We start from the raw sequence: 24,970 nt of genomic DNA, 5'->3' as shown, positions 1-24,970 counted from the left end.
GTAAAGACAAGTTGTACAAGGGGCTTCTGACTAGCTTTTGCTCAGCACAAAACGAATATGTAGCAAACTGCTTTTAGAACTTCAATTTCTGGAATTTTACGTGAACGCCAATGGTTCTAAAGTCCTTACGCCCTAAATGCCTTCACCAGTCTTACTTGGGTTGTTAGTCAATTCAACACCTCCACTAAACACATGCCTACTAGTATGAGAGTAGAAACCGATTCTTTATTCTTTGTTCACTTACAAGACACTAACATTTGTTTAAAGATAATTATGAATTTTCCTACTACCGTAACAAGGATTCATCAATGAACGGACACTTCAAGCAAAATTATATATTAATACCAATGATGCAAAACGTCAAAAATGACATAAAAACGCCAAGCACCGAATTGGAGAAAAAACAAGTTAAACGTAAAGACTCCATTCATCCAGTATTCTTGGAACACCGGCAAAGACTAGCAAACCCTCCTGTCCTTTCTCCTTCCAAGAATACTGCTGAAATAAACCCTAGCTGGCAACCTCAGAGCTTGTCAATATATCCTGAAATTTCTAGAAAAGTTGCTGACCAAAAAGTGCGGCCCTAGCCACGAATCACCAGCACAGTATTCCAAAGGGAAGGCAAATCCGGCACAGGATGTAATAATACGTTTGTGAACCTGGCAGCACCTGAGCAGGAGGGTGTGGACCTGAGAGCCAAGGTCTGTTCCGCGCGGGCAGCGCCCTTGGCCCGCCCAGTCTGGGCCGCCGAGGTTTTCCCTACCCCGACTCCCAGCACAGCAGCCCCCGGACTCTACCGCTGGCAATGCCCCACATCAATCTCTCCCATAGGAGCAGTCGCCCCTAGCCCTCCCCACAAGCGCGCGCGAGGCAGGACTGCGTTTGCCTCGCGCGAGTCCATACACAGCTATATTCCAATGCCCCACCCCAGAGCTTGCAGCCATCTCTCCAGCCCTCTTGAGAGTCGTGCCCCCGGACATATCCTTCACACCCTGGCCGTTTTCCCAAGACCGAGCCCCGCAGCCTTACCCTGGCCCCCAAAAGCACACCCCTGGAAACAGACCTCCGCCTCCAGCCGACTGGGTGACTCTGATCCGCGGCAGCACGTTCACGACACTTTCGCGATTGCCGTAAAGGGATATCGGGTCGGAACAGGCGGCGGCGCGAACGTACACCTCCGAGTGGTGAGCGCGCCCCGGGGCCGGCTTAGCTGCTCGGGTGCGCGCCTCGGGGCCCTGCCGCATCTCTGTCCTGCCGGCAGCCTCCGGAGCCGGCAGTCCGTACGGGCAGCGTCATCCAAGCAAGGTAGGCCCAAAAGGGGATGAGGACCGGCCCCAGTTCCCACTAAGGGCTGTGTATCAGAGAATGGGGTCGGGCGGGTAGGGACGCGGACGCTGCTGGGAGCCCCCCACCCCCGTGGTGGGCGCGCGAGTCGCGTGCCAGCTCGCCCTGCCTCCAAAGACTACGCTGTGCGACGCGCGAGAGAGGGACCAGGTGCTGGCCGGAGCCGCGGGCTGGCTGCGAGGGGGCGTTGGGGAGGGGGGCGCGGGCCGGGAGCGGGTGCAGGCTGGATTCAAGTCTCTGCTAGTCACCTTTACGTCGGGGTTCTTGTTCTCTCTCCCCCAGCTCCTCTCCTCTCCGCGCCCGTTTGCCCCAAGCCCGACCGAGCTCCGCCTCCCGCATCTTTTCCCGGGACCAAACAACGCGTTAATCCAGCTCTTCGTCCAAGTGCTTCGCGCTTCCGGAAGAAGGCAGCGGTGGGTGTAGATAATTCTTTGGTTTTATTTGTTTTAAGGGTTACCGAGAACCTTATAGCCCCAGTCCCACGAAACACTGTGGTTGAGTATGCATTCCCTTTGTCACTCCTGGGCTCAGATTCCTTTTTGCGGGTGGGTGGGGGAAGGGGGAGGAAGGTTTGAAATTGAGGTATGTGGTGACTCTTGTGTTTACGCGAAGCTCAAGTCTACGCGGAGTTTTGTCGCGGGGCGACCAATACAGAAAGGTAAATGGCTGGTCCTTTGTATCCTCACAACCGTGCTTACATTAGGATACATTTACAAAACACCACATTTTTCCAGTTCTCCCAAATTTAAATTTGTAAATCAGTACCCAAATGCAGCTTTAATTTGCCGTGCATCATCAGATTCTCCCCGACTTCTCTCCCTGTAACATTTGATCCAACTTGTAAAACAGTTACTTAATTTTCTAGACTATTTAATTTTTAACCGTTACGAGAATATTACATTTGTTAGAAGGACAAATTAGAGTTTAGAAAAATAACCATTTACTATTATGCTTTGCATTGGGCATGATTCTGTGTACCTAGGGCTTTATTTCTTCACTTGGAATATCCAGAATTTACTTTTTTATTGTTCCTAAGCAGTCACCACTTAGAGGAGACAGCCTAAGGAATTCATCTTTTTACCGGTGGCATTTAAATATTTGTGAAATTCAAAAATTGTAACTGCAGTTCTGATTCACGGATCTTCAAGGAAAGCAGAGATAGGTGAGAGAGGCAAGAACATTTTGTTATACACTTTCACTACTATATAAAGGTTATTCCTGCATATTTTCAAGTATCTTGAAAAGTTTCTTAAATTGTTAACCATTAAAATTCTAATTTTGCTTGGCTGGCAGTTAGCCAGCCATGCTTCCAGCTTTCCAGTGTGATAATACATAGGCAATAGTAGTCTTCCTCACCTAGTCGGTGCACTTAAATTTCTCAGTAGTCCTTAGCAAACTGGTAAACTATTTCAAGCCCTGCTTTTCCTCTAAATTGTCAGTTTAGATACCTAGAACCCTCAAAGCCTAAGGAGATAGGAATCCAAGATGATTCATATATCCAAAGAATGAAGTGTTGTCATTCCCCATCCCTGTGGCTAATTGTGGTTGTACAGAATTGATAAATCACCTTTTATTATTATATTGTATGTTTACTCTGTACTACTCTAAGGAACAGCTACTTTACAGATCAGAATACTGAAACTCAGAGAAGCTAAGTAACTTGCCAGAAATCATACAGCTGGGATGTGATAAAGCTAGGATTTGCACTTAGATAAATCTGATCTTACAGCTGTGTTCTGTCCATTGCGTCACAGGGACTAGTCAGTGCTGTATTTGGCTTAATAATAAGCTATCATTCTTTCCTCATTATTGTCTTTCCTTCTATGGGAAGGAACTCAGTGTTTTTCATTTTATTTTATCCTTTTTGAGATCAGCGAAAGATGTCTAATGTGAGAAAGGATGAGAAAATTGATATCCCAGATTTAAAATATTATTTAATTCCAGATGGTACATCATTATGAAATACACAAGTATCAACTCTTTAAAGAAAAAGAAAAAACGTTAATAATGCTATGGCATAGTGTTCTATTCATGAACAATATTGGTGCATTGACTTGAAATTTTATGTTTTAAAAGTCTGTGGGTCGAAACAACCTCTATTTTCTTTGTATTTGGATTTCAGGATTTACAAAAGGTGCAGGTTTGGGCAGATTTGAAGACTGGTATTTTGAAAACTTGTAAAATAGGTAATTTGTCTTTTACATTCTAAAAGAGGAACAAACATTTATTGACCACCTATGAGAGCATCTTTACATATATTATCTTATTTAGTTTTTGAATAAACCTCTCTGAAGCGGGTATTATTTTAGACCATTTACTAAAAGCTACCGGTATCAGCAGTGTGTTTAGGTTCTTTACTTGTGTTATGTCAGTGTCATTCCTGCAGTAATTATCCAGCTCAGTCCAATAGAACTTTTCCACGATGATGGAAATGTTCTATATTTTCACCATCCTATATGGTAGCCACTAGACACCTGTGGCTTTTGAGCACTTGAAATGTGTCTAGTACAACTGAGGAACTGAAATTTTAAATTTTATTTTAATCAATTGAAATTTTAATTTAAATAGCCACATGTGGCTAGTGGTGACTGTATCAGACAGTGCAGCTTTTACCAGTAATGTTATTGCCATTTTTCAAAGGAGAAACTAGTTCAGAGAAATTAATGAAGTTTGCCTAAGTTTGCCCAATTTTATTTAAAAAAATGTTTTTGAGCAGAAAAATGTTTTAGGACTGTTAATTTGGCAGTGCACATAGAATGGATGGAGGGGAAGAAAAAAATAGGCCAAGAGAATTGAGAATCTGATTTGAGTGTTTACACTGGCAACTAGGAAGAAGAATGGTTGCCAATGACTGAAGGTAGAAATGCCGTCATTTAGTGACAACATGTGAGGGCTTTGGATGAGAGAACCTAAGGTTACTCTGAGGTCTTAGAATCTGGATAGCCTGGAAAACGGTAGAACGAACAGATGTTCCTCCACTTACAATGGGGTTATGTCTCAATAAACCCATCGTACACTGAAAACATTGTAAGTTGAAAATGCATTTAATACATATAACCTACGGGAGCATGGTAGCTTAGCCTAGCCCACCTTAAACGTGCTCAAAACACATTAGTCTACAGTTGGGCAAAATCATCTAATACAAAGCCCATTTTATAATAAGGTGTTGAATATCTCATGTAATTTATTGAATTCTGTACTGAAAGTGAAAAACAGAATGGTTTTCTGGGTACAGAATGGTGGTAAGTGTATCAGTTGTTTACCCTTGTGATTTTTGTGTCTGCCTGGGAGCTACATCTCGCTGTCACAAGAATATTGTACTGCATATCACTAGCCTGGGAAAAGGTCAAAATTCAAAGTAAGGTTTCGATTGAATGTTTATTGCTTTTGCACCATCATAAAGTGGAAAAATTCTAAGTTGAACTGTTGTAAGTCGGGGATCGCCTGTACTGTTAACTGAAATGGAAAAATAATGAACCTTTTTGGGGTTTATGAGGATTTGATTTGGGTTATTGAGTAATTTTTATAAGCAAGGCCCTCTTCTCTGCTTAGGCAGAGAAGTGAAATCCCTCATCAAGGATTTTATCCACTTCAGACACCCTCCCAAACTTTTATACTATAGAAGATAATGAGCTGTAAGAGATGCAAATCAAATGTTCTCCGAGGAAGGGGTGATTATTTCCAGATGCAAAGAGATTAGGGAAGATTGTGTGTGGAAGATGGTATTTCGGCTTGATTTTGAAGAATAGGAAGGATTTGGACATGAAAAAACAAAGGAAGAGGTCATGTGGGAATTCCCTGGTTGCCTCATGGTTAGAATACCCGGCTTTCACTGCGGTGGCCAGGTTCAATCCCTGGTCGGGGAACTGAGATCCCTGTGAGCTGTGTGGGATGGCCAAAAAAAGTAAAATAAAATAAAATAGGCTCTCCCATTCTCCCTAGAGGAAGACAGTGCTTTCCCCCAACTTTGAAATGAACCATTGCCTACTTGTCCCTCCAGTGAAATCCTCTGACATCTATCTACACCACTCCCACTCTCTGACATTATCTCCTACTCTGGAACCTGGCTGGGACCATACCTTCCAACATACCTGAGACTAATGCGACCCACAGAATTCTGGGAGTTGTAGTATTTTTTTTGTTTTTTTGGTTTTTTTTTTTTTTAAAAAAAGAGGTCATACTTCTAGCAATGGGGTGGACAAAATGTTTTGAAAATCCCTTTTGCCAGAACACCAAAATGCTGAATATATTAGCCTTGTAAATGCATAGCAGTTCACGTAGGAAAGAAATGGAAATTCTCAGGACTCAGAAGTCGAAGAGAGCTGACACCAGAGTAGTAAACCAGTAGTGTGTCTCTTTTGGGGCCTTTGAAATAAAGTACAATCAAAGATAAATGATAGGCTCCCCCTGCTCACCACCCATTGTACAGAGATAGAATTCATACCCCTTTGACCTCCCAGGTGTACAGCTTCCAGAGACACCATTCACATGATACAGTTTGTGTAGATGATGCCTGTGTGTTGGGATGACTTTTTCATAAAAATTAAAATGTAAATATTTCTACTTGAAATTGTACAACTCATGGCCTTGTAGAACCACCTCCCTCCAAATCAGCCAGGACCCTCAAAAATCTATACACTCAATGAAAGGTGGACTAGGAAAAATACCTCCTTCCTGGCAAAGGGGGATCACAAAGAAATTTGTTCATTTTCACCACAGCTCCAGGTGGGGGAGTAAAGATACCACATAAGAACTTGAAACTACAGGGCCTGTCATCACTCAGATTCAGGGTTCAAATTTACTTATCTACATGGTCTAAAAAACCTGGAAGCCAAGAAATTAAAAGTCGGCCTAGGTTCGTAATGTGCCAGAGTGCCTGGCAAAAGTAAATACAGACTGTCCCTGGAATGATTTACCCTTAATCTAAGCCTCTTAGAATACTCCCAGTTATCATCCAAACAGGAGCTCGTAGTCAAAAACAGAAAAACACATGTACAAGGGCTGGCAGAACCAACAAATACGGAACTAGACTCCTAAAGATTTTAGAATCAAATTTATCAGAAACAAAATAACATTTAAAGAGATGAAAGGAGAAACATGAAAGATTTTAGAAGTTAATCAAAATTTATTGAAATTGAGAATTATGTTGGGGAAAGTCCTATAGGAACTTGGCAAGGAGCTGTCATGATTAGCTAAACAGAAGAGTAAAATTGATGGAATGTTAAGGGCTGACAGGAAAAAAAAAACCAGAAAAGAAGAGATTATGACAATTCAGGCAGGAAATTACTCAAATCGAGTGTATAATGGTGACTTTAGGGATAAAGGAAAAGAAACTTATTTGGCAAGATTTAAATGTACATTTTTAGCAGCAAGTCAAGAGGATCAGAGTAAATGACAAGTACAAGTCAAAAATGGCTGAGGTTTTATTATCTGGAAGGTCAGTCTGAGATGAGGAAGCTGAGCACATTGGAGGATTGTGGAGATTAGACTTGTAAGTTTTTACAGAGTCCATGGGAAATACTAAATTTCAGTCCATCACACTATGAAAAAATACTCCAAATACGAAATTATTTTCACATGCGTAGGAGTAATTTCTTATAATTTGAAAATATTTCTCTATTTTTTAAATTAAATGCATGAAAATACATTAACAATTTCTAATTCTGTTGACCTCATATTACTTACTAACATCGTCAGTCTGGAATTTAAGGGAGAAAATGGTGATGAGTGGTATGTGTATATGTAGGCCCTTTCAAGTTTATTGAGGAAGATAAAACCAAACAAGCAAGTAACAGTTAAGTGTGATGAATGACCTGGTTGGGAAAGTGAGCTTGCTGTTGGGAGCAAAACAAGTACACTCAGCTGAAGCTAGAGGAGCTGAGACTTGAAAATGTATAGCAGTTAACTGGTGGTAGTGGGACAGGAGGGGTGACACTGTAGTAGTCTAGTCATCCAGGCAAAACAACGTGCACAGTTTCAAAGGTGCGCAAGAGGGCATGACACACTTGACGATCTGAAAGAAGTTTGCTGTGGCAGTATAGCATGGTGATTGGTGTTAGACTGGAACTGCCTGAGTTTGAGTCCTGTCTCTACTGCAGCCATATGCCCTTGGGCAATTCTCTTAACCTCTATAATTCTGTTGTGAGGAGTAAACGAGATCATGTATTTCAGATGTTTAGTAGCCTTGCTGACACAGTAAACACTGTGTTTGCTTTTGTAATGATGATGAAGATGATGATAGCTAGGGCAAGGAACTAGGAGCAGACGGAGAACTGGCTGGAGAACTGGCCGGAGAGGAATACAGAAAGGTTAAGTAGAGATTGGACAATAAAAAGACCTTATAGACATGTTAAAGAGGAAGGACAATTTATAAGGGCATAGGAGAGGCACTAAAAGGTTCTTTGGAGGAGAATAAAGTGGTCAGGTTGGTATTTTAGAATTAGAAGGCTCATTCTGATTTTAAAGTCAAGTCTAGGTGGTTATAATTATCTGGTCAAGAAATGATGGTGATTTAAGTAGGGTAGTGGCAGTGAAGATGCGGGGAAGGGGTAGATTTGAGGAAATTTAGGTGGTAGAATAAACAGTCCTTGGTACTTGGTTATGTGTGGAAAGATGGGGGAGAAAGATAGTGTCTAGATGTGGCAAGTGGGGTGAATCTTGGTTCCATTAACTGAGAAACTGAAGGAGAGCAGGTGTCAGTAAGATGGTGTGGGGGGGCCCCCCCCCGATGAGAAGTGAAGCAGCTGAGGATGATAAGTACAAGGTTGTGGGATGGGATGGCTAAAGTAGAATAGATGAAGTATGTGTGAATAATCTTTTCTAATTTGTTTTTCTCTGCTTCAGGAGACGTGTTTGAGATGTGGTGGTTTCAGCAAGGCCTCAGTTTCCTTCCTTCAGCACTTGTAATTTGGACGGCTGCTGCTTTCATATTTTCATATATCACTGCTATAACACTTCACCATGTTGACCCTGTTTTGCCTTATATCAGGTCAGTGAAATGTATTCTTTTATGGAGAATGGTATGTCTCATTCATATGTTAACATTGAATCCAACATTTAATTTTAACATTTTAAAATTCAGCTTTTATGTTTGGTATTACAACAGTAAAAGGAACATAAAAAGGAAGTTGTATTTGGCTCTTTCTATGTGATAGAGAAATGTGGAGACAGAGGGCTAAGGTTCATTTGTGAATTGTGACACCTCAGTGCCTTGTCTTCCAAATAACTATTTGAGGTCTCAGAAGATAGACTTGGAATTATTTTCCCCTTACCATTAAAAAATGCTAGAGCAACAATAATAATATTAAAAAATAATGGTAATGACAAACATTAATGGATCCACTTACTGTGTACAAGGTAATGTTCTAAGCATTCTTCAGGTCTTAAATAATTGAATCCTTACAGCCACCCTTTGAGGCAGGAACTATTACACCCATTTGGTAGAGGAGGAAATAAGGTCCAGGGAGATTAAGTTGTTTGTCCAAGGGCACATGACTCAGTAATTAATGGAATCAAGATTCAGTTTGACTTGGCCATTTGATTCTAGAGACTGTGCTCTTACTCTTTATGACATGTTGCCTCGATCTTTCTGACACATTAAGTATCTAAATTTATTGATAATAGTTTTGAAATTTCAAAACTACTCATGATATAAGTATGGGTACTCAATTGCATGTGCTATGTCCATAACCCTCTTCCCAGTTATAAAGGCAATATGTGCTTATTATAACAAATTTTAAACAGTACTAGAGTGATTATAAAAATAAAAAGTGAAAGACTCTTCCAGCCTCCCTCTAGTTCCTGCCCTTCCAGAGTTGATTAATTGGTTGATTTCCTTCCAGAGTTTGTTTTGTTTTGTTGTTTGTTGTAGTTGTTTCATTTATTTATTTGTTTACCTTCTGAAAAATAACCTTTGCAACACAGAAAATAGTGAACTTTTAAAGGATGATAAACCAAAAGCCTAAATTTACCTTTTTTAAATGTCAAGAAGAGGTCAGGGCATTGCCATTACATTTGTTGTTACCACAATGGTATGGTGTGGCGCAAAGGACCACCAACAAATTGAGTCCACTTTAGGAAGATTTACAAAATCCAAAGATATTTTAGAATTTAAGTTTCCAGTTCTAGGAATAATTTTGATAAGTAGTCACCTCTGTTTACCACTCTGCTAGAGGGACATGCAGCTTAAGGAGCCAGTTCATTCTTTAGTAACTCCAGGAGAGCATACATATTCCTGAGCATCCTTCAGCATTTTTATTTCCCCTTAGAGAACTTGTCTGTTTGAGTTCTTTTTCAGTTTCAGTTCTCTGATGGTACTGCATGTGATTCTTTGATAGATATAACCCCAGGCACTTCCTTTTCTGTCTCTGTCCTTCTACCTTTTAACTTTTTCGCAAATGAACCTAGTATTGTTGCACAGGGAACTTTCTCCAACATTCTAATATATTTAAACTCAATGGTACTTACTTTTACTTCTCCTAGGCTCATTTTTTTCATCTGAAAAATGGTTGAGTTATACTAGATACTCTGCAGAATTCCTTTCAGTTCATAGACTCTACCTAAAAGGCTTAATTATTAAAGTCCCCAAAGGACATAACCAAATATAAATTTCACTTCAAAGACAATTCACAATTCAAAGACAATTCTACTGCAAGTGTGCTTCAGGTGTTCTCTTAGTTCAAGTAGTGAATGCTCAAGTAGGGTGCATGAGACTAGCCACTGGGGTATAAGAAGAATTTTTTAGAACTTCTATGTATTTTTTATTTAAAAATATTTAAACTTATATTTGGGAATTCCCTGACAGTCTAGTGGTTAGGACTCCACACTGTCACTGCTGAGAGCCTGAGTTCAATCCCTGGTCAGGGAACTAAAATTCCACAAGCCACTCGGTGCGGCCAAAAAAAAAAAAAAACCTGTTTAAACTTACATTTAATATGTGTATAATAATATAAATAACAAAATGGTGATCAGACAATTTTATTTTTGACGGTGTGTGATCAAAATAGTTTGGTGACTACTGGGTTGAAGTGCAATGCTGTTGGGTGTTTTCACTTATAGGCCAGTTTGTCATTCTGATCCAGAGAGCACTTAGCCAGCCATCTCAGAAGTGCACGCTGTTATTTACTATGGGGTAATCCAAAACAGGAGCATCTTTTGGAATATGACTGTTAAAATTATGGATTTTTTTCTGATTATAAGAATAATACACATACATTATTCTTGAAAACTTGAAAGGTAGAAGGAACAACAACAACGAAACATAATCCCCACTCCCTGAAGATGATCAAAGAGTAACAAAATCTTTTGTGTCTGAAGAAACATTTTAGAGTGGGAAGGAGCAATCCTTAGAATTCATATTTGGTGCTTTACTTTCCCTAAACCTAATCCAAATGTTTGCCAAATCTTATTGATTCCTTAGCAGATATGACTTCCCATTTCTTTTTTATTCCCATTACATTGTCTGAATTGAGATCATTCTTACCTCTTTCCTATAGTTCTTCAATTTGAAGCTAAAGACTTTGTCTTTTTAATCTTTCCAGTAGTTTGAGAGAAGGGGAAGGAACTGACATTTACTGGGTGTCTCTTATGTGTCTGCTGCTGTGCTAGACACTTCACATGCATGACCACAGTTTCTTTTCCTCATGTTGATCTGATGAGGCTGGGAGGGAATTGATAGCCCCATTTCACAGATAGGGAATCATCTTAGGTATATAAAAGAATGTTCTCAAGTTTCCCCAGTTAGTAGTAAATGGTGGGCTATTAATCAGGATCTATGCATTTCACCCTGCGATGAAAGACAGGCATGTAACAGACACATTGCAGTACAGCGTGATCTGTGATTTTAGTAGAAGTCTGGACTAAAAGCTGTGTGAGTCAGCAAGGCTGTCTTGAATGGAATCTCTAGAAGGGCAAGGGCTTGGTCTCTTGTACTTAAACCACTGTGTTTCTGTCCCTAAAATGCTGTCTGACAATGCTGGTAGGTGCTTGATAAATATTTTTTAAAATTAATCAGGAAACGATTAGATGTTAATTGAATTATAGGCAGAGAATAACAGACGCCAAAAGAATCATGAAAGGTCCTTTGGTGTTTAGGGAATATTCAGGTGAGACAGGTAAACACACTGCCTGACTGATGTAAGTTAATAACGCAGCCTTAACATAATAAGGATAGCTTTTTTATCAATTCATAGTGATTTCTAGTATGTGAAAAAGAAATAACCCTAAGTAATATAAGAAAAATTGAACAAGGCAAGCTCAAACTATCATGTTCTTATTATAAAATGATGTAAGAGTTGAGCTCATAGATTTATAAAAAGATAAAGTATTTGAAATAACCCCTTTTGTTTCTTATCCCTTAGAAGAAATACATGTGTATACTAAATCTAATATGAGAAATCCTCATACCTTTTGTTTTTTTCTTTCAGTGACACTGGTACAGTAGCTCCAGAAAAATGCTTGTTTGGGGCAATGTTAAATATTGCCGCAGTTTTATGTAAGTAGTGAGAGTGGTTTCAACAATCAAAATTAATAGCTCAATTGCCCTTTTCTTCTTTCAACACTGTTGGGTTATTTATTTTACTTTCTAGTTACAATTGAAGGAATGTTATCACTAAATCATTGATCACAGATGTGTTTCTTTTTAAAGTAAAAACAATTTCTAGAAATGCTAAATTATGGAAATAAATCTTTTAAAAATACCTATAAGGCTATTTGACTACTATAGAAATAGAAGTTGTAAAGTATAACCAAATATACTTGCTTATAGAAGTTGTAAAGTATAACCAAATATTTCTTGAGGCCCTAAGTGGATTTCTTAAGCAACCAGTAAAGGACAAAGAGCTGTAAACACACTGACCCAGCTGACCCCAACAAAATTCCTTTAAGATAAATATTTCAGAAGTTTGAGAATAGCTGTGGAACCACGTTTTGATTTTTGAGTGATATTCTAATGCCAAAGAAATGGAGTATTTTACATTCCTGTTCATTATTTTTTGAAATTAATTAATTAATTAATTTATTTATTTTTGGCTGCGTTAGGTCTTCATTGCTGCACGTGGGCTTTCTCTAGTTGCAGCTAGTGGGGGCTACTCTTCGTTGCAGTGCGTGGGCTTCTCACTGCTGTGGCTTCTCTTGTTGCGGAGCCTGGGCTCAAGGCACATGGGCTTCAGTAGCTGTGGCACTCAGCCTCCATAGTTGTGGCTTACAGGCTTAGTTGCTCGACGGCATGTGGGATCTTCCCGGACCAGGGATCGAACCCATGTCCCCTGCATTGGCAGGTGCATTCTTAACCACTGCGCCACCAGGGAAGTTCCTGAACCAATTTTTAAATTAATGGTTTACTAAAATAATACTTCTTCCATCAATTGTGATTGTTTTAAATATTTGCATTTTTCCATATATGTTTATTATTTGGTCAGGTCAAACATTGAAGTTAAAAAAATGATTCTTAACCAATAAGGACAGTCAAGTGGGGTTTTTTTTCTGTGTAACTGACTGCTATATCTGACTGAGCCAAGTTGTAGTAATTTGAAATAAAATGAAATGGGAACGAGGTGAATAATCCTTCGGTGTTTTTTGCCTATGTTCATTTTATATGTATTCGAGAACTAATTACTTTAGACTTTAATGCTAATCATATAGAATATTTTGTGTTTTATGTAAAATTTATTACTAGAGATCTTCAGAAAACATCAAACTTATCTCTTAAATTTTTGCTAAATTTTTAAAAATAAATTATTTATTTATTTTTGGCTGTGTTGGGTCTTCGTTGCTGCGCGTGGGCTTTCTCTAGTTGCGGCGAGCGGAGGCTACTCTTCATTGTGGTGCACGGGCTTCTCATTGTGGTTGCTTCTCTTGCTGCGGAGCATGGGCTGTAGGTGCACAGGCTTCAGTAGTTGTGGCATGCGGGCTCAGTAGTTGTGGCTCGTGGGCTGTAGAGCACAGGCTCAGTAGTTGTGGCGCACAGGCTTAGTTGCTCTGTGGCGTGTGGGATCTTCCCGGACCAGGGCTCCAACCTGTGTCCCCTGCATTGGCAGGCAGATTCTTAACCACTGTGCCACCAGGGAAGCCCTTTCCTAAATATTTTTAATATGAGGGCTACGGGAGGCAAATGACTTGCTCAGTCACACAGAGATAGCAGTAGTTTCACAATGCAACCTTAAAAGTTCTTTAAAATCTGCAGCTGTTTTTTTGTTTGTTTGTTTGTTTTTTATTGTTTTTTCTTCTATCAGATTAGCTTTAAAAGGAAACTCTTACGTTTCTGGATAGCAGTGACCTTTGTGAGCTCTTTATTAGCAACTTTATTCCTTAGTTATTTATTACTTTGTTGTTTTTCCAATTATCTCTTCCCAGGCATTGCGACCATTTATGTTCGTTATAAGCAAGTTCATGCTCTGAATCCTGAAGAGAGTCGTATCATCAAATTAAACAAGGCTGGCCTTGTACTTGGATTACTGAGTTGTTTAGGACTTTCTATTGTGGCAAACTTCCAGGTGTGTGTTTTAGCTCAGCACTGGTATTTTCCTGAAGTACATAAAAATACATGCCAGGAAAGAAAACCTGAAAGATTCAGTTACATGTAGTTATTGTTTTTTGCCTTAACAAAATGGAATCCACTGCCTTTAAATTACTTGACCCTCTTAGAAATTAGAAAAATTCATTCTCAGTAATCTCCTAAATAAATACAAATTATTATAACTTTTTAAAGATCCTCGGGACTCTTTACTTACTAGATTCTTTATTACTACTTAGTTGGAGATTACTCTAAGACCAGAGAGAATTGACATAAATTATCAGGGACACAATTACAGACTTAAACTCTTTTTTTATTATGCCTAACAAGTTAAACTCATTTACCTATTTTATATTCTTGTTTAGATGTTCCTGTTTATTGCCTGCATCCCTAGGTGCCCAGCCACTTATATGAGGAAGTATAGGGAGGAGCTATAGCTTTTCCAGTTTTTTTCTCAGGGAATTCTTTATGTTAAGGTAGCAGTCAGCCTTCAGCAAATATTTGCAAAGTCTCCACATTCCTTTCTACTGACATTCTTTCAGAGGAGTCTTTGGTAATTCCAGCTGCATCCTAAGCATATGGTGCTTTTTTTATTAATCCCTGCAGTCTTTAGAGTTTCAATTTATATATTTGATAACCTGTTTAGACATCTAGTAACTATTCAGACATACAGACACACCCTCATCATACAAATACATGTATAAAGGCATATTCCATCTCTCTTTTTTTATTCAAAGTTCTCCATTCCTATAATGCTTCTGATTGAACGCTCCTATTTTTCACTTTTTTAGTAATGGTTAATACTAGTAAATTCTATAAGTATAATCCAAGTGGATATTAGGGTAATGCTTGATGCTATAACAAAGCCCAAAATTTCAGTGTCTTAACACAATTGAAGTTTGTTTAATTTTTATTGGAATATGGTTGCTTTATAATGTAGTGTTAGCTGCCACTGCACAACAAAATGAATCAGCCATACACATACAGCACAATTGAAGTTTATTTCTTACATACATGCCTGCAGTGCAGGTATTTTTGGTTGATAGATGGCTTTCCTCCCAGTGATTTAAGGCCCAGACAGTGTCCATCTTTGGGCCCTGCAATTCCCTAAAACTCTGTGGTCTTCTGCATCTAGCTGCCTAAAACAGTCAAAGAGAACATGGAAAATTCACCCCTACTTCTTAGAAACTTGCACCTGGCAGTGACTTGCATCATTCCACTGACATTCCTTTTTGCTAGATGTAAGAGGGGCTGGGAAATGTAATCTTGCTGGGCATCAGTTCCCAGGGCAACTCTATACTATGGAAGAGACACAAAAACTTTTGTGGACAACTGGCTAGCTGTCTACCACAAATAGGGTCCTGCCTTCCCTAATCAGTTTGTATAGCTCAGTGTTTAAAAAATGCATTTGGGGGTTTTTAGTATATGGATAGTGATTCTTTTCTCCAGTTATCCCTTGATCAGTTTAACAATATCTCTCATGACTGTATGGTAAAAATGGATTCCAAAGTGACCTCCACATATAACATACTACTTCTGTTAGTAACTGATACTTTTTTACACAGCCCAGTAAATTCCAGTGGCAGTTCCTAATAGCACACATGCAAACTGCCTTTCTCCCTTTCGATAATCAGCTACTAAAACAGTTTATATTTATATACATTCTTCGTTTTGTTTTCAGCTTTCATTCTAATTCACATTCATCACAAGGGTCCCATTGATCTTGTAATTTTGAATCAAATTAGTTTTTCCTCTTGAAAACATCTATTTTCATGCAGCTTCGGACCTGTTGAGTGAATATGCTCTACGTCATTTACTGATGGATTCATTGCTGGACCCTATTTATAAGCAGACCCTGTAGCATTACCTACATGTCAAACAGTTCTCCTTCCTTCCTAATGTAAACTTTCACTGCTTATTTAAAGTGGTGAGTGCATTGTCTCTTTCTCCTGTCCCCACTTCTGTCTTGCAGAGACAAACTCTAGTTGATTCATATATGGAAAAATTGTACACAAACCAGGTCTGTAAATGGTTTACAGTTAGAGAGCTTAACTTGGAAGAGAGGCAAGCACTTTGTTTTAAAGTAGGGACTTGTTGGTTTTATCTCTTAAATATTTCTTGAAAGCATCTGCTTCTCTCCATTTTCATTTCTGTTGTCTCTACCATCTCCTTCTCAACCAGTTTAGATTTCATCACCTCTCCTCCGGATTACTTCCCTAGCCTTCCTAATAGTTCCTCTGCATTCACTGTTACATCCCTTTAATTTGATGCCTCAGCCAAAGTAATCTTTTGGAAATATATGTACACCTCATTCTGTTTCCTTGTAACCCTGCTTAAAGCTCACAGGTCCAAGGTCACATGAAAAGAGATAGAATCAAAAGAGCAAAAAATAATTTGTTAAACTGCCAAACTGCTTAATTAACTCAAAGGTCTTTTGTGATCTGGCTACTATCTACCTGTCTGGCCTCATTCTACATCATTCCCCCTCCTAATATTGTACATAACACGGGTCTTTCTGTGTTCCTTAAATAAGATGGGTTTACTGTGTTTCATACATTGTTTCTTCTGTTGCACATTCCACAGCCCCAAGCCTAAATAGATGTAGGCAGACTATATTTCCTCAGGGAAGTCTTTTTTTGTCAATAGATTTCCTCCTATATATTTCAAGTTTTCTTTCTTTGTGTTCTCCAAGCCTCTGGAAACTAATTCTGTGCAGCACTTCTTATAGTCTAATTTTTAATCTATGTTTTTTAGATTTATTTTAAAAATTTTTAGTTGATATATTTCCATTAATTATAGCTCAGTGGTTTTGTTCACCATTGTATATCCAGCACCTAACATAGTACTTAGCACAAAACTCTGACTTAAAAAAATACATATTTAATTTCTTTGAAAACAAGTGTGTATAAAAACACGCAGCAAGGGACTTCCCTGGTGATCCAGTGGTTAGGACTCTGCACTTTGACTGCTGAGGGCCCGGGTTCGATCCCTGGTCGGGGAACTAAGATCCCGCAAGACGCACGGCCAAAAGAAAAAAAATACATGCAGCAAAACAAATATGTGTCCTCAGTGCCTAGGAATATTTCCCTTCCTAATGTCTACTGAAATAAAAACGTACAACATGAGGGATGTGAATTGCAGTTTTATCTGGGGACTTACTGAGGACAATAGCCCAGAGGCAGCCTCTGAGATAGCTCTGAGAGACTGCTCCAAAGAGGTTAAAGGCGGAGGTCAGCATATATGTGTTATTGGATAAAGGGTACGTGCTGTCCAACACACATCTCAGTAGAAGGTCGCTGCTAGTCACAAGGCACAGATATCTTAATGATTTTAGTGCTTTTCTAAGTATGGGAAGATGCAAGAAATTGGGTTCATAAAATTGTCTCCTGAAAAACATCTAACTGTCTGAAGGCGTGTTCTGCCCGTTTCCACAGAGCAGAGTGCCTCATTCCTGATCTCTGCCCTGAGTTCCTTTCAGAGTTTGTTGAAGGTCAATGACCACCGTGGCTAATGACTCAATCCTTGTAGGGCCAGATGGCGAGTGACATCCTTTAGTTGGCACTAGGATATTTATCCTCAAGGAAACTTGAAAGGGATAACTAGGCAGAAATCTATGCTAATTTTCTGGGGCTGTCATAACAAAATACTACAATTTGGGTGGCTTAAAAATAACAGAAATCTATTCTCTCAGAGTTTAGGAGGCCAGAAATCTGATATCAAGGTGTTGGTAGGTTGGTTCCCTTTTGGGGGCTCAGAGGGAGAATCTATTCCATGTCTCTCTCCCAGATTCTAGTAATTCTTGGCATTTCTTGGCTTGTGGCAGCATAACTCTATAATTTATGCCTCTGTTGTCACATGGCATTCTCCCTTCCTAGAAAATTTACCCTCATGGAGACTTTGGAAGGAATAAAGATTAGTTCTTAAATTTCGTTAACTGCTTTTAGATGAAGATTACAGGCCACTCAATACATAGTTTTTAAGTTCTATAGCAAACATTTGCCCCTGACCACACATATCTCTGTAGTTTCTCTTGTCTTTGTCAAAGAATACATTTTTGTCTTTGTTAAATGGTATATTTTTAAAGAAGATAAAATCGTGACTTTTGTACATGTCAAAGATTGTATTTAATTTATTAATGAGAGGAATAGTGGGTAATACAAACCAGTTCAAAAGAGAAATCAAAGTACCACACATTTATAGTCAGATAAGAAATGCTCAAATGAATTTACAGATAGATGCAAAGCTAGCAAAACTGGTCATTATTCACAGAGTGATAGTCAATTTCATTCAATAGGACACAATATGCATTTCTATTCATATGGATTATTTGTGTTATGCATTTTCAGTAAGTTAATTTTTGTCTGTACACATAATGTCCATCATTGCACAAGTTCTCTCTGCAAAATAGCCTAATCAAAGACAAGTAAAACTCACACTTCTGTAGAACCATTCATTCCCAGAGGCTCTAGTATTCCAGGGAAAGAATAATCTCTTGGCCGTTTCAAGATCTTTTGCTGTTTTCCTAGTCTCTAAAATGACAGAATTGAGTGGACTAAGCAGAAGTGCTGGCCAATTAAAACCAGTTTTATATACCTCTTTTGATTATAAAAATACAGTAGTAAATGCACTCCATTCTTTATTTTTCTTTTTAACTACAGGATTTTGTTGATGGAACTGTGTACTGATCACATGTGGGCATTGGTCAGGCTATATCTGTATTTAGCTTCATCAATATGTGAATGAAAAATGCTGACTGCCATTTCAGTAAACAAAGGGTATTGCAGCCATCAAGCCAGTACAGCCACCCGGGCCGTGAGCCCTGATGGAGACAGATGGGCGGCCTGCAGCCACCCACCAACGGTGCACCCTGAGGGGACTCAGGATGGGGCTGGATACTGGCCCTAGACAGCTAAGGTGCTTATCAATGGAATGATTTCAGTGAGCCCTGACTCTTGCATCTTCCCAAACACACAAAAGCACAAAGTTAATTTGAGATACCTGGTTTTCTTTAATTAACAGTAATCTTCTTTGTTGCAATACTCCTATATGTCCTGGCTCCTCCCTTTTGTCTTGAAGCAGTGCCTTAGAGCCATCTGAGAGGCTGCCTCTTGGGCTTGAAGTCTTCAGAAAGTCTGCCAAATAAAATATAATTCTCAGCTTTTAGGTTGTGTTTTTTTTTCCTCTTCAGTCGACAAATATATGTGAGAATTTCTTTTTTTTTTGCGGTACGTGGGCCTCTCACTGTTGTGGCCTCTCCAGGTGCGGAGCTCAGGCTCTGGGCGCATAGGCTCATCGGCCATGGCTCGCTGGCCCAGCCGCCCCGCGCATGTGGGATCTTCCCGGGCCGGGGCAGGAACCCATATCCCCTGCATCGGCAGGCGGACTCTCAACCACTGCGCAACCAGGGAAGCCCCAAGAATATTTTTAAGGAGAAAAATTCACCCATATTCTTGCTCTTTGCCCTAAAATAGTCAATTTCATTTTTGCAGCCTTTATCCATATATCTATATATATAGGTAAATTCACATGAACCAAGAAGATATTACCATTTTGTATTATGTTTTATGGGTGCTGAATGTTTTTTTTTCTCTGTAACCAGAGTGGTAGTAACAATGACTTTTTTTCCCTTCCCAATGCTCATAACTTATTGCCAGTTAAAATACCCCAAACCTTATCAAAGTAGCACTTTCTCCAAAAGGAAACCAATGCCATCGGCAAATAAATTGTTACCTTTTATTTCTTTATACTAGAAACTTCTTACACCTTCAACTAAAAAAGTAGACTCTGAATTAGCACAGTTGATTGTAGAAGGAGGGAACCAACCCCTAACCTAACCTCTCTTCTCTTACCTTCATCATACCCTCTTTACCAAGTGCTGCATAGTACCTTCTCAAGCAAATGACATACAGACAGCATCAGTTTAGAAAAATACAGTTCAACCAAAGGCCTTTGATAGAATTTTTGGAGAACTACTGTCACCACTTTTAAACGGGCATATAGAGTAAAAAGTAAAATGTAAATGGATACTGATAAGAGTAAGGCAAAGGAAAAAAAAATAATTAAAAAGTAAAAACAAAGAGTAAGGTAAAGGAGAAGATAACTACAATTTATGGTAATCCCTCATTGTATAATTTATCAAAAGCAATCAAACTAGAGACAAGGGGGGATGTTTTAATTTCTTGAGCCTTTAAATTGCATTTAGATTTTAATTAGGTTTAAGTTGAGACTCCCTACTCCCTGCATTCCCAAGCATCCTAGTCCTCTTTAATTTGTTCTACTCTTTCTATAACCCGTATCACCATTTAGTATACTATGGAATTTACTTATTTCTAAAGTTTATTATTTAATGTGTAAATGAATAATTACTGTCATGTTTTCAGTAGTAGCATATGAAGTAATTTGGATTACTGTAATTCTCAGGTTTATGCTGAGTACTGAGGGAAAATCACTTCAGGAAATAATTTGTAGAATCTGCAGAGCTTTTCCACTCAGTGAATGTCCTATTGAAATCGCTGGGCTTGTGCTTTTAAATATTGTGTTGTCGATGCGTTTGGGGTTTCTTTTATTTACTTATTTCTTCCTTTTACTTCTCAGAAAACCACCTTTTTTGCTGTACATGTATGTGGAGCTGTGCTCACCTTTGGCATCGGCTCATTATACATGTTTGTTCAGACTATCCTTTCCTACCAAATGCAGCCCAAAATTCACGGCAAACAAGTCTTCTGGATCAGACTACTGTTGGTTATCTGGTGTGGAGTAAGTGCACTTAGCAGTATCCTTTGCTGTAAAATGTGGCTACACTTGGAATTGAATAACAAAACTTAAGTGAACATTGTTGGCATATCATAAATAGGCCTTTTGTGGGTGATATTCTTGGGTTTAGTAAACTCTAAATTAAAGAATTTGAAACATGAAATTCAAATTTTTACATGAGACCTAGTGACTGAGCTAGAAACAAAGATAATGTCTAGCCTAATCATACTTCAAAGGTAGGAAGGATGAGTTAGTGTCCTCCTTGAGAACAATTACGTAGCAAAAGCTTATGATAGAACTAATGAATTATTGAGCAAAGAGGGATTGACTATGCATCATAGTAATATGGGCACATTTTAAATTTTACTACTGCCATGTAACATGAAGTCTTCATGGGTTTGGACCTTGGAAACAAATGTATGTGTAATCCTTTTAGATCTTTAAAAAGATTTTTGTTTTGTTTTAAATTAAACTTACAGGTCTTCCCTGAGATTCTTCCTTGACTTACTTTTTTTACAGTGCTGACTTGTTCATCACTTTTGTACAGTGGCAGTTTTGGCGCTGATATAGTACAGAAACTCCATTGGAATCCTGAGGACAAAGTAAGAACTGAGAGTCTATAAAACTTAGTTTTATAGTAAAGATGATTGTTCTGGCTGATTTTGATGTATTTTTCATTTCACTACTAACAATGAAAGTTTTTCAGTAGAAAAATCATTGAAGTATTAGGGTTATTTTCTATAAATGATAGAGTTTATGTAGAGCCATCCATATTCTGTCATTTTGTGGTCTGTGAACATTTTCAAGATCTAAAGAGAATTGTGATGGCAAAGAGTTTTCTCAGAAATTGACTCCTCTAAAGGTGGATATAGTATGCAATATACCTGACTGAAATCTTTTATTAGTAGAATACTTGTCTTCTGAATTGAAGAATATTTCTTTTCCTACTTTTTGTTATCTGGAAGTTTATTATTATGGACTCCGCATTTGGGTTCCAATATAGTGGATATCTGAATGGACATAGCATCTCTGATACTGAGAAAAAGCTAGGTGGGACATATACTTGAACAGGTAATAAAACGAGTTCATCTGTTTTCACAAACCACTCAGATGGCATTTTATTTTAAATTATTTTTAAAGAATCAGCCCTAGATAGGACATGTTTGTGAGAATGACTAAATGAAATAATTTACTAGGTTCTTCTAATTAGAATCCATATACTATTTAGTGCTCAAAAAATAGCACTAAGTTTATCATGAGCATCGTTTACTTAAATTTTTTTGTGTGGCATTTAATGACTCGTGGCTTTGGGAAACGTAGTAACTTCTTGGTTGTAGAGTAGAAGTTCTCCTGTCTTAGTTATTCAAATGAAAATTTTATTTGCTATGGATGAAACTATGATAGATCATTTAGGACTTTTTCTAATGTCTGCCTTTAATTCTAGAGATATGGTAAATAAACCAGGGGTTGATATTCAGAAGACAGATTGGTTTATAAATATTATAGGTTTTTTATTTGAGAAAAATTATAGATCATTTGAATGAAATTTCATGGAATTATTCTTTTTTGTTGTCACTTAAGGGTTATGTGCTTCACATGATCACTACTGCAGCAGAATGGTCTATGTCACTTTCCTTCTTCGGTTTTTTCCTGACTTATATTCGTGATTTTCAGGTAAGAAAATGCATAATTAGATTTATGCAGTCAAACCTCCTTCAGGTAGAGTAAGAAAGCTTTCTATAGCAACTCTTGCCTTTTCAAAAATTAACTTCTTAAGCAGTGATACTGGAAGAGGAACTTCTCAGGTGAATTGTTTCTGTGTTTCAAGAAATAGTGTTTTGTTAGCAAGGTCCAGTCTTTGCAGAATTTGCAGAAATTCAGAGAACTTTTATCAACTCTGCCTACATTTACATAGGCCATCCTCAACATTTAGTTTTACCGATTCCTCATAGAAACCAAAGAACACCAAGGAACTTCTGAGGAAAGAAGCTTATTTTTCCCAATTCTGTTGGTACTACAGCAGTACAACAGCTGTCTCTCTCTTGTTACTCATGAGAATTGATTTACATTCCTAATCCCAAAAGATATTCCTCAGAAAATATTGAACTTGTGATCTGTCTTTAAGGAGCAATCTTCTGTATGTAATGTTCTTTTCTGTTCCAGAAAATTTCTTTACGGGTAGAAGCCACTTTACACGGATTAACCCTCTATGACACTGCTCCTTGCCCTATTAACAATGAACAAACATGGCTACTTTCCAGAGATGTATGATGGAAGGACAAAATATACCTATGGTGATTATGATTCTCAGGGATTGGGGAAATATTCATGAAAGTTACTTATTCTGCTCTGAAATTTTCAACCAGTTAATCAAGGCTGACAGTGACATCAAAGAAACCTGATAATCAAGAGACATGAATTAAGCCATTTGATGTTGTTTTAAAGGATATCTTCAAGAGGACCATGAAAAAACATTTATGCCTATACTTTTTTATCCCAGAAAATAAAACCAAAGGACTACAAAATTGTAGATTTTTTTCTACTTTTTTAAGAGAAACAACCAGAAGTACACCAAGCAGTCTGCAAAATCCAGCTTTTCACATTTTTAAAAACATTACAAACCATGTTTTGTTTGGAGCACTTATGTGAGATATGTTTCAGGACCCCAAATAATCAGCAATGCTCAACAACTCCTTTAAAATTGGGTTTTGAAGTAATAGTTTTACCATATTAATACATTTCTTATAGTCTTTATAAAATGTATTTCCTCTGGAATCCAACTTTAAAGGGAAGCAGACCTGAATTCATGTGAGCACTTTTATTGCTTAAGCTTTGCACAAGAGATTCTGTAGATATTGATTTGATTCCTGCCACAAGGCCAGATAGTATGCTAACTGGTCTATACACATGCTTGTGATAGTTTTATGAAGCTTAGTCTCTGACATGAGATTTTAATTACTAATAAATGAGAAAAGTAGCTATAGGTAAATTTACTCCAGTTGTGTTTTGCATAAAACAATGGTTAATGTTCCTACACAAGTCTGAGAAGTTTGTGAATAACAGCAAGTATAATTAAAATAAAAGTCACCTCAAACTGCACTCAAGAGTGTCTGAAGATTTTCATTTAAAGTAAATTATAATTACTTGAAAAAGTAGCCTTGAACAGGCAAATGGTGAGCCTTTTTTAATGGGATGTGATCTTTGTATTATACAACCCAAATTCTAAAGGACAATATCAGCAATCTAGAAAAACTAGGTACAGAATAATTGTGATACATGCATCTACCAAAATAATTTTCTTTCTCTTTGGTCATGCAAGTGATTGGATAGCTTCTACTTGGATCCCTATTTGTGCAGCTAGAGAATGGTTTACAGATCCCAGATAAAATTCAAAAGAAGAAAATGCTCATCTGGAAGGTGCCCAGTGACAAACTGGTTTGCAAAAGAATCTCTGACGAAGATTAACAAGGTTTATCTTTTTAGAAGAATTGGGTCCCTGGCCAGAATAAAAGATGGTAAGAAAAAGTTTAAAGTGTAGGAGGGAGCAATTTAAGGAAAAATGGTTATATGGTAGAAACGTAGATCTCAATTATGAAAAGGTTGCTAGTTATAGGACTCTAAATAATATTTCTGAAGACTTCTGGACTCATAAGAGAGAAAATGGAATAAAATACTGTTTAGCTATATCAAGCAACAGTGAACATGGGAGACATTTCAGTAAACATTGATTGAAATCTGGCATCACTAGAAAAAAATTGTCAATACAAACCATAAAACATTTTTATCATGCCTCTGAAAATCATGGTGCAACCACATCTGGGAAGCAGCATCTAGTCCTGATTGGTGTCCCTCAAGGAAATGTATTTCCAAGTTGTGAAGGTCCATGGTATGGTAAGAGGGAAATTGATAGAATCAAAGTTTATAAGATTATAAATTATGCGTGGGGGAGATGGCACAGGGAAGCACATGGACTTGTACATCCATACTAGAATATTAGACTTAGAGGTATACTAACAACATTAAATTATTTTAAAACAAAAAATATTACTTGGATGGTATTTTAATTCCATTATTTAACTTTTACGTTTAGAAATAACATGGGCTGAAAATATGAATAAGTTCGAAAAGGGATTATAAATAAAGAGATTTTTGAATGTGCCTTCATCCCTCATCTTAAGCCTGAATTAGTGGAAGACAACCATATCCTACCTCAAAATATGCCTTGCCAACACTGTCAGAGTAGCTTGGATGAACGGTTAAGGTAGTTCAATTCAATCAATTTTGTTTTGAATGTTTGGCTTTAAAAATAGGAGGTTTTTTTTTTTTTTTTTTGGTGGTACGCGGGTCTCTCACTGTTGTGGT

The 24,970-nt window shown here is 38.1% G+C and overlaps 2 protein-coding genes and 1 non-coding gene across 17 annotated transcripts in view; 2 read left to right on the top strand and 1 right to left on the bottom strand.

The window, feature by feature from the left end:
- Positions 1 to 1,730, bottom strand: part of CEPT1 (choline/ethanolamine phosphotransferase 1) — a 37,805-nt gene extending 36,075 nt beyond the window's left edge. For 2 of the 14 annotated variants that reach the window (XM_067041691.1, XM_059081885.2), the window contains exon 1: positions 1,064 to 1,683. Coding sequence is in view for 4 of the 14 variants with exons in the window: in XM_067041674.1 (XP_066897775.1) it covers positions 1,030 to 1,244 (215 nt within the window). In the remaining 10 variants the exon portion in view is untranslated. Of the gene's footprint in view, positions 1 to 1,029 lie in introns of all 14 variants that reach the window. The other 12 variants (XM_067041678.1, XM_067041673.1, XM_067041694.1 and 9 more) reach the window with 10 other exon arrangements.
- Positions 1,121 to 23,133, top strand: DRAM2 (DNA damage regulated autophagy modulator 2). Of its 2 annotated transcripts, XM_067041699.1 has the most exons (11): positions 1,133 to 1,305; positions 1,627 to 1,757; positions 2,384 to 2,506; positions 3,467 to 3,530; positions 8,188 to 8,332; positions 11,769 to 11,836; positions 13,696 to 13,835; positions 20,450 to 20,627; positions 21,128 to 21,210; positions 22,190 to 22,282; positions 22,772 to 23,133. In XM_067041699.1, exons 5-11 carry the CDS (start codon positions 8,202 to 8,204, stop codon positions 22,877 to 22,879), a joined length of 801 nt encoding a protein of 266 aa, XP_066897800.1. In that variant the 5' UTR covers positions 1,133 to 1,305; positions 1,627 to 1,757; positions 2,384 to 2,506; positions 3,467 to 3,530; positions 8,188 to 8,201; the 3' UTR covers positions 22,880 to 23,133. The 2 variants fall into 2 exon arrangements, with proteins under 2 accessions (XP_058937941.1, XP_066897800.1); XM_059081958.2 differs by lacking the exon at positions 2,384 to 2,506 and having other exon boundaries at positions 1,121 to 1,305.
- Positions 16,784 to 16,856, top strand: TRNAQ-UUG (transfer RNA glutamine (anticodon UUG)). Its single transcript has one exon. It is a non-coding gene; the product is annotated as a tRNA-Gln (tRNA).
- Positions 23,134 to 24,970: the final 1,837 nt, after the last annotated feature.

Source organism: Kogia breviceps, chromosome 1 (genome assembly GCF_026419965.1).
Source record: "Kogia breviceps isolate mKogBre1 chromosome 1, mKogBre1 haplotype 1, whole genome shotgun sequence".
In the NCBI taxonomy this organism is placed as follows: domain Eukaryota; kingdom Metazoa; phylum Chordata; class Mammalia; order Artiodactyla; family Physeteridae; genus Kogia; species Kogia breviceps.
This window is presented reverse-complemented; position numbering and strand designations above follow the sequence as displayed.

What these genes read in the sequence shown, in the direction of transcription:
- DRAM2 (XM_059081958.2), top strand. Translation starts at nt 8,202, where the DNA reads ATGTGGTGGTTTCAGCAAGGCCTCAGTTTCCTTCCTTCAGCACTTGTA. An exon ending in CCTGTTTTGCCTTATATCAG is followed by an intron (nt 8,333 to 11,768) that starts GTCAGTGAAATG and finishes TTTTTCTTTCAG; the next exon opens with TGACACTGGTACAGTAGCTC. An exon ending in TGGAGTAAGTGCACTTAGCA is followed by an intron (nt 20,628 to 21,127) that starts GTATCCTTTGCT and finishes CTTTTTTTACAG; the next exon opens with TGCTGACTTGTTCATCACTT.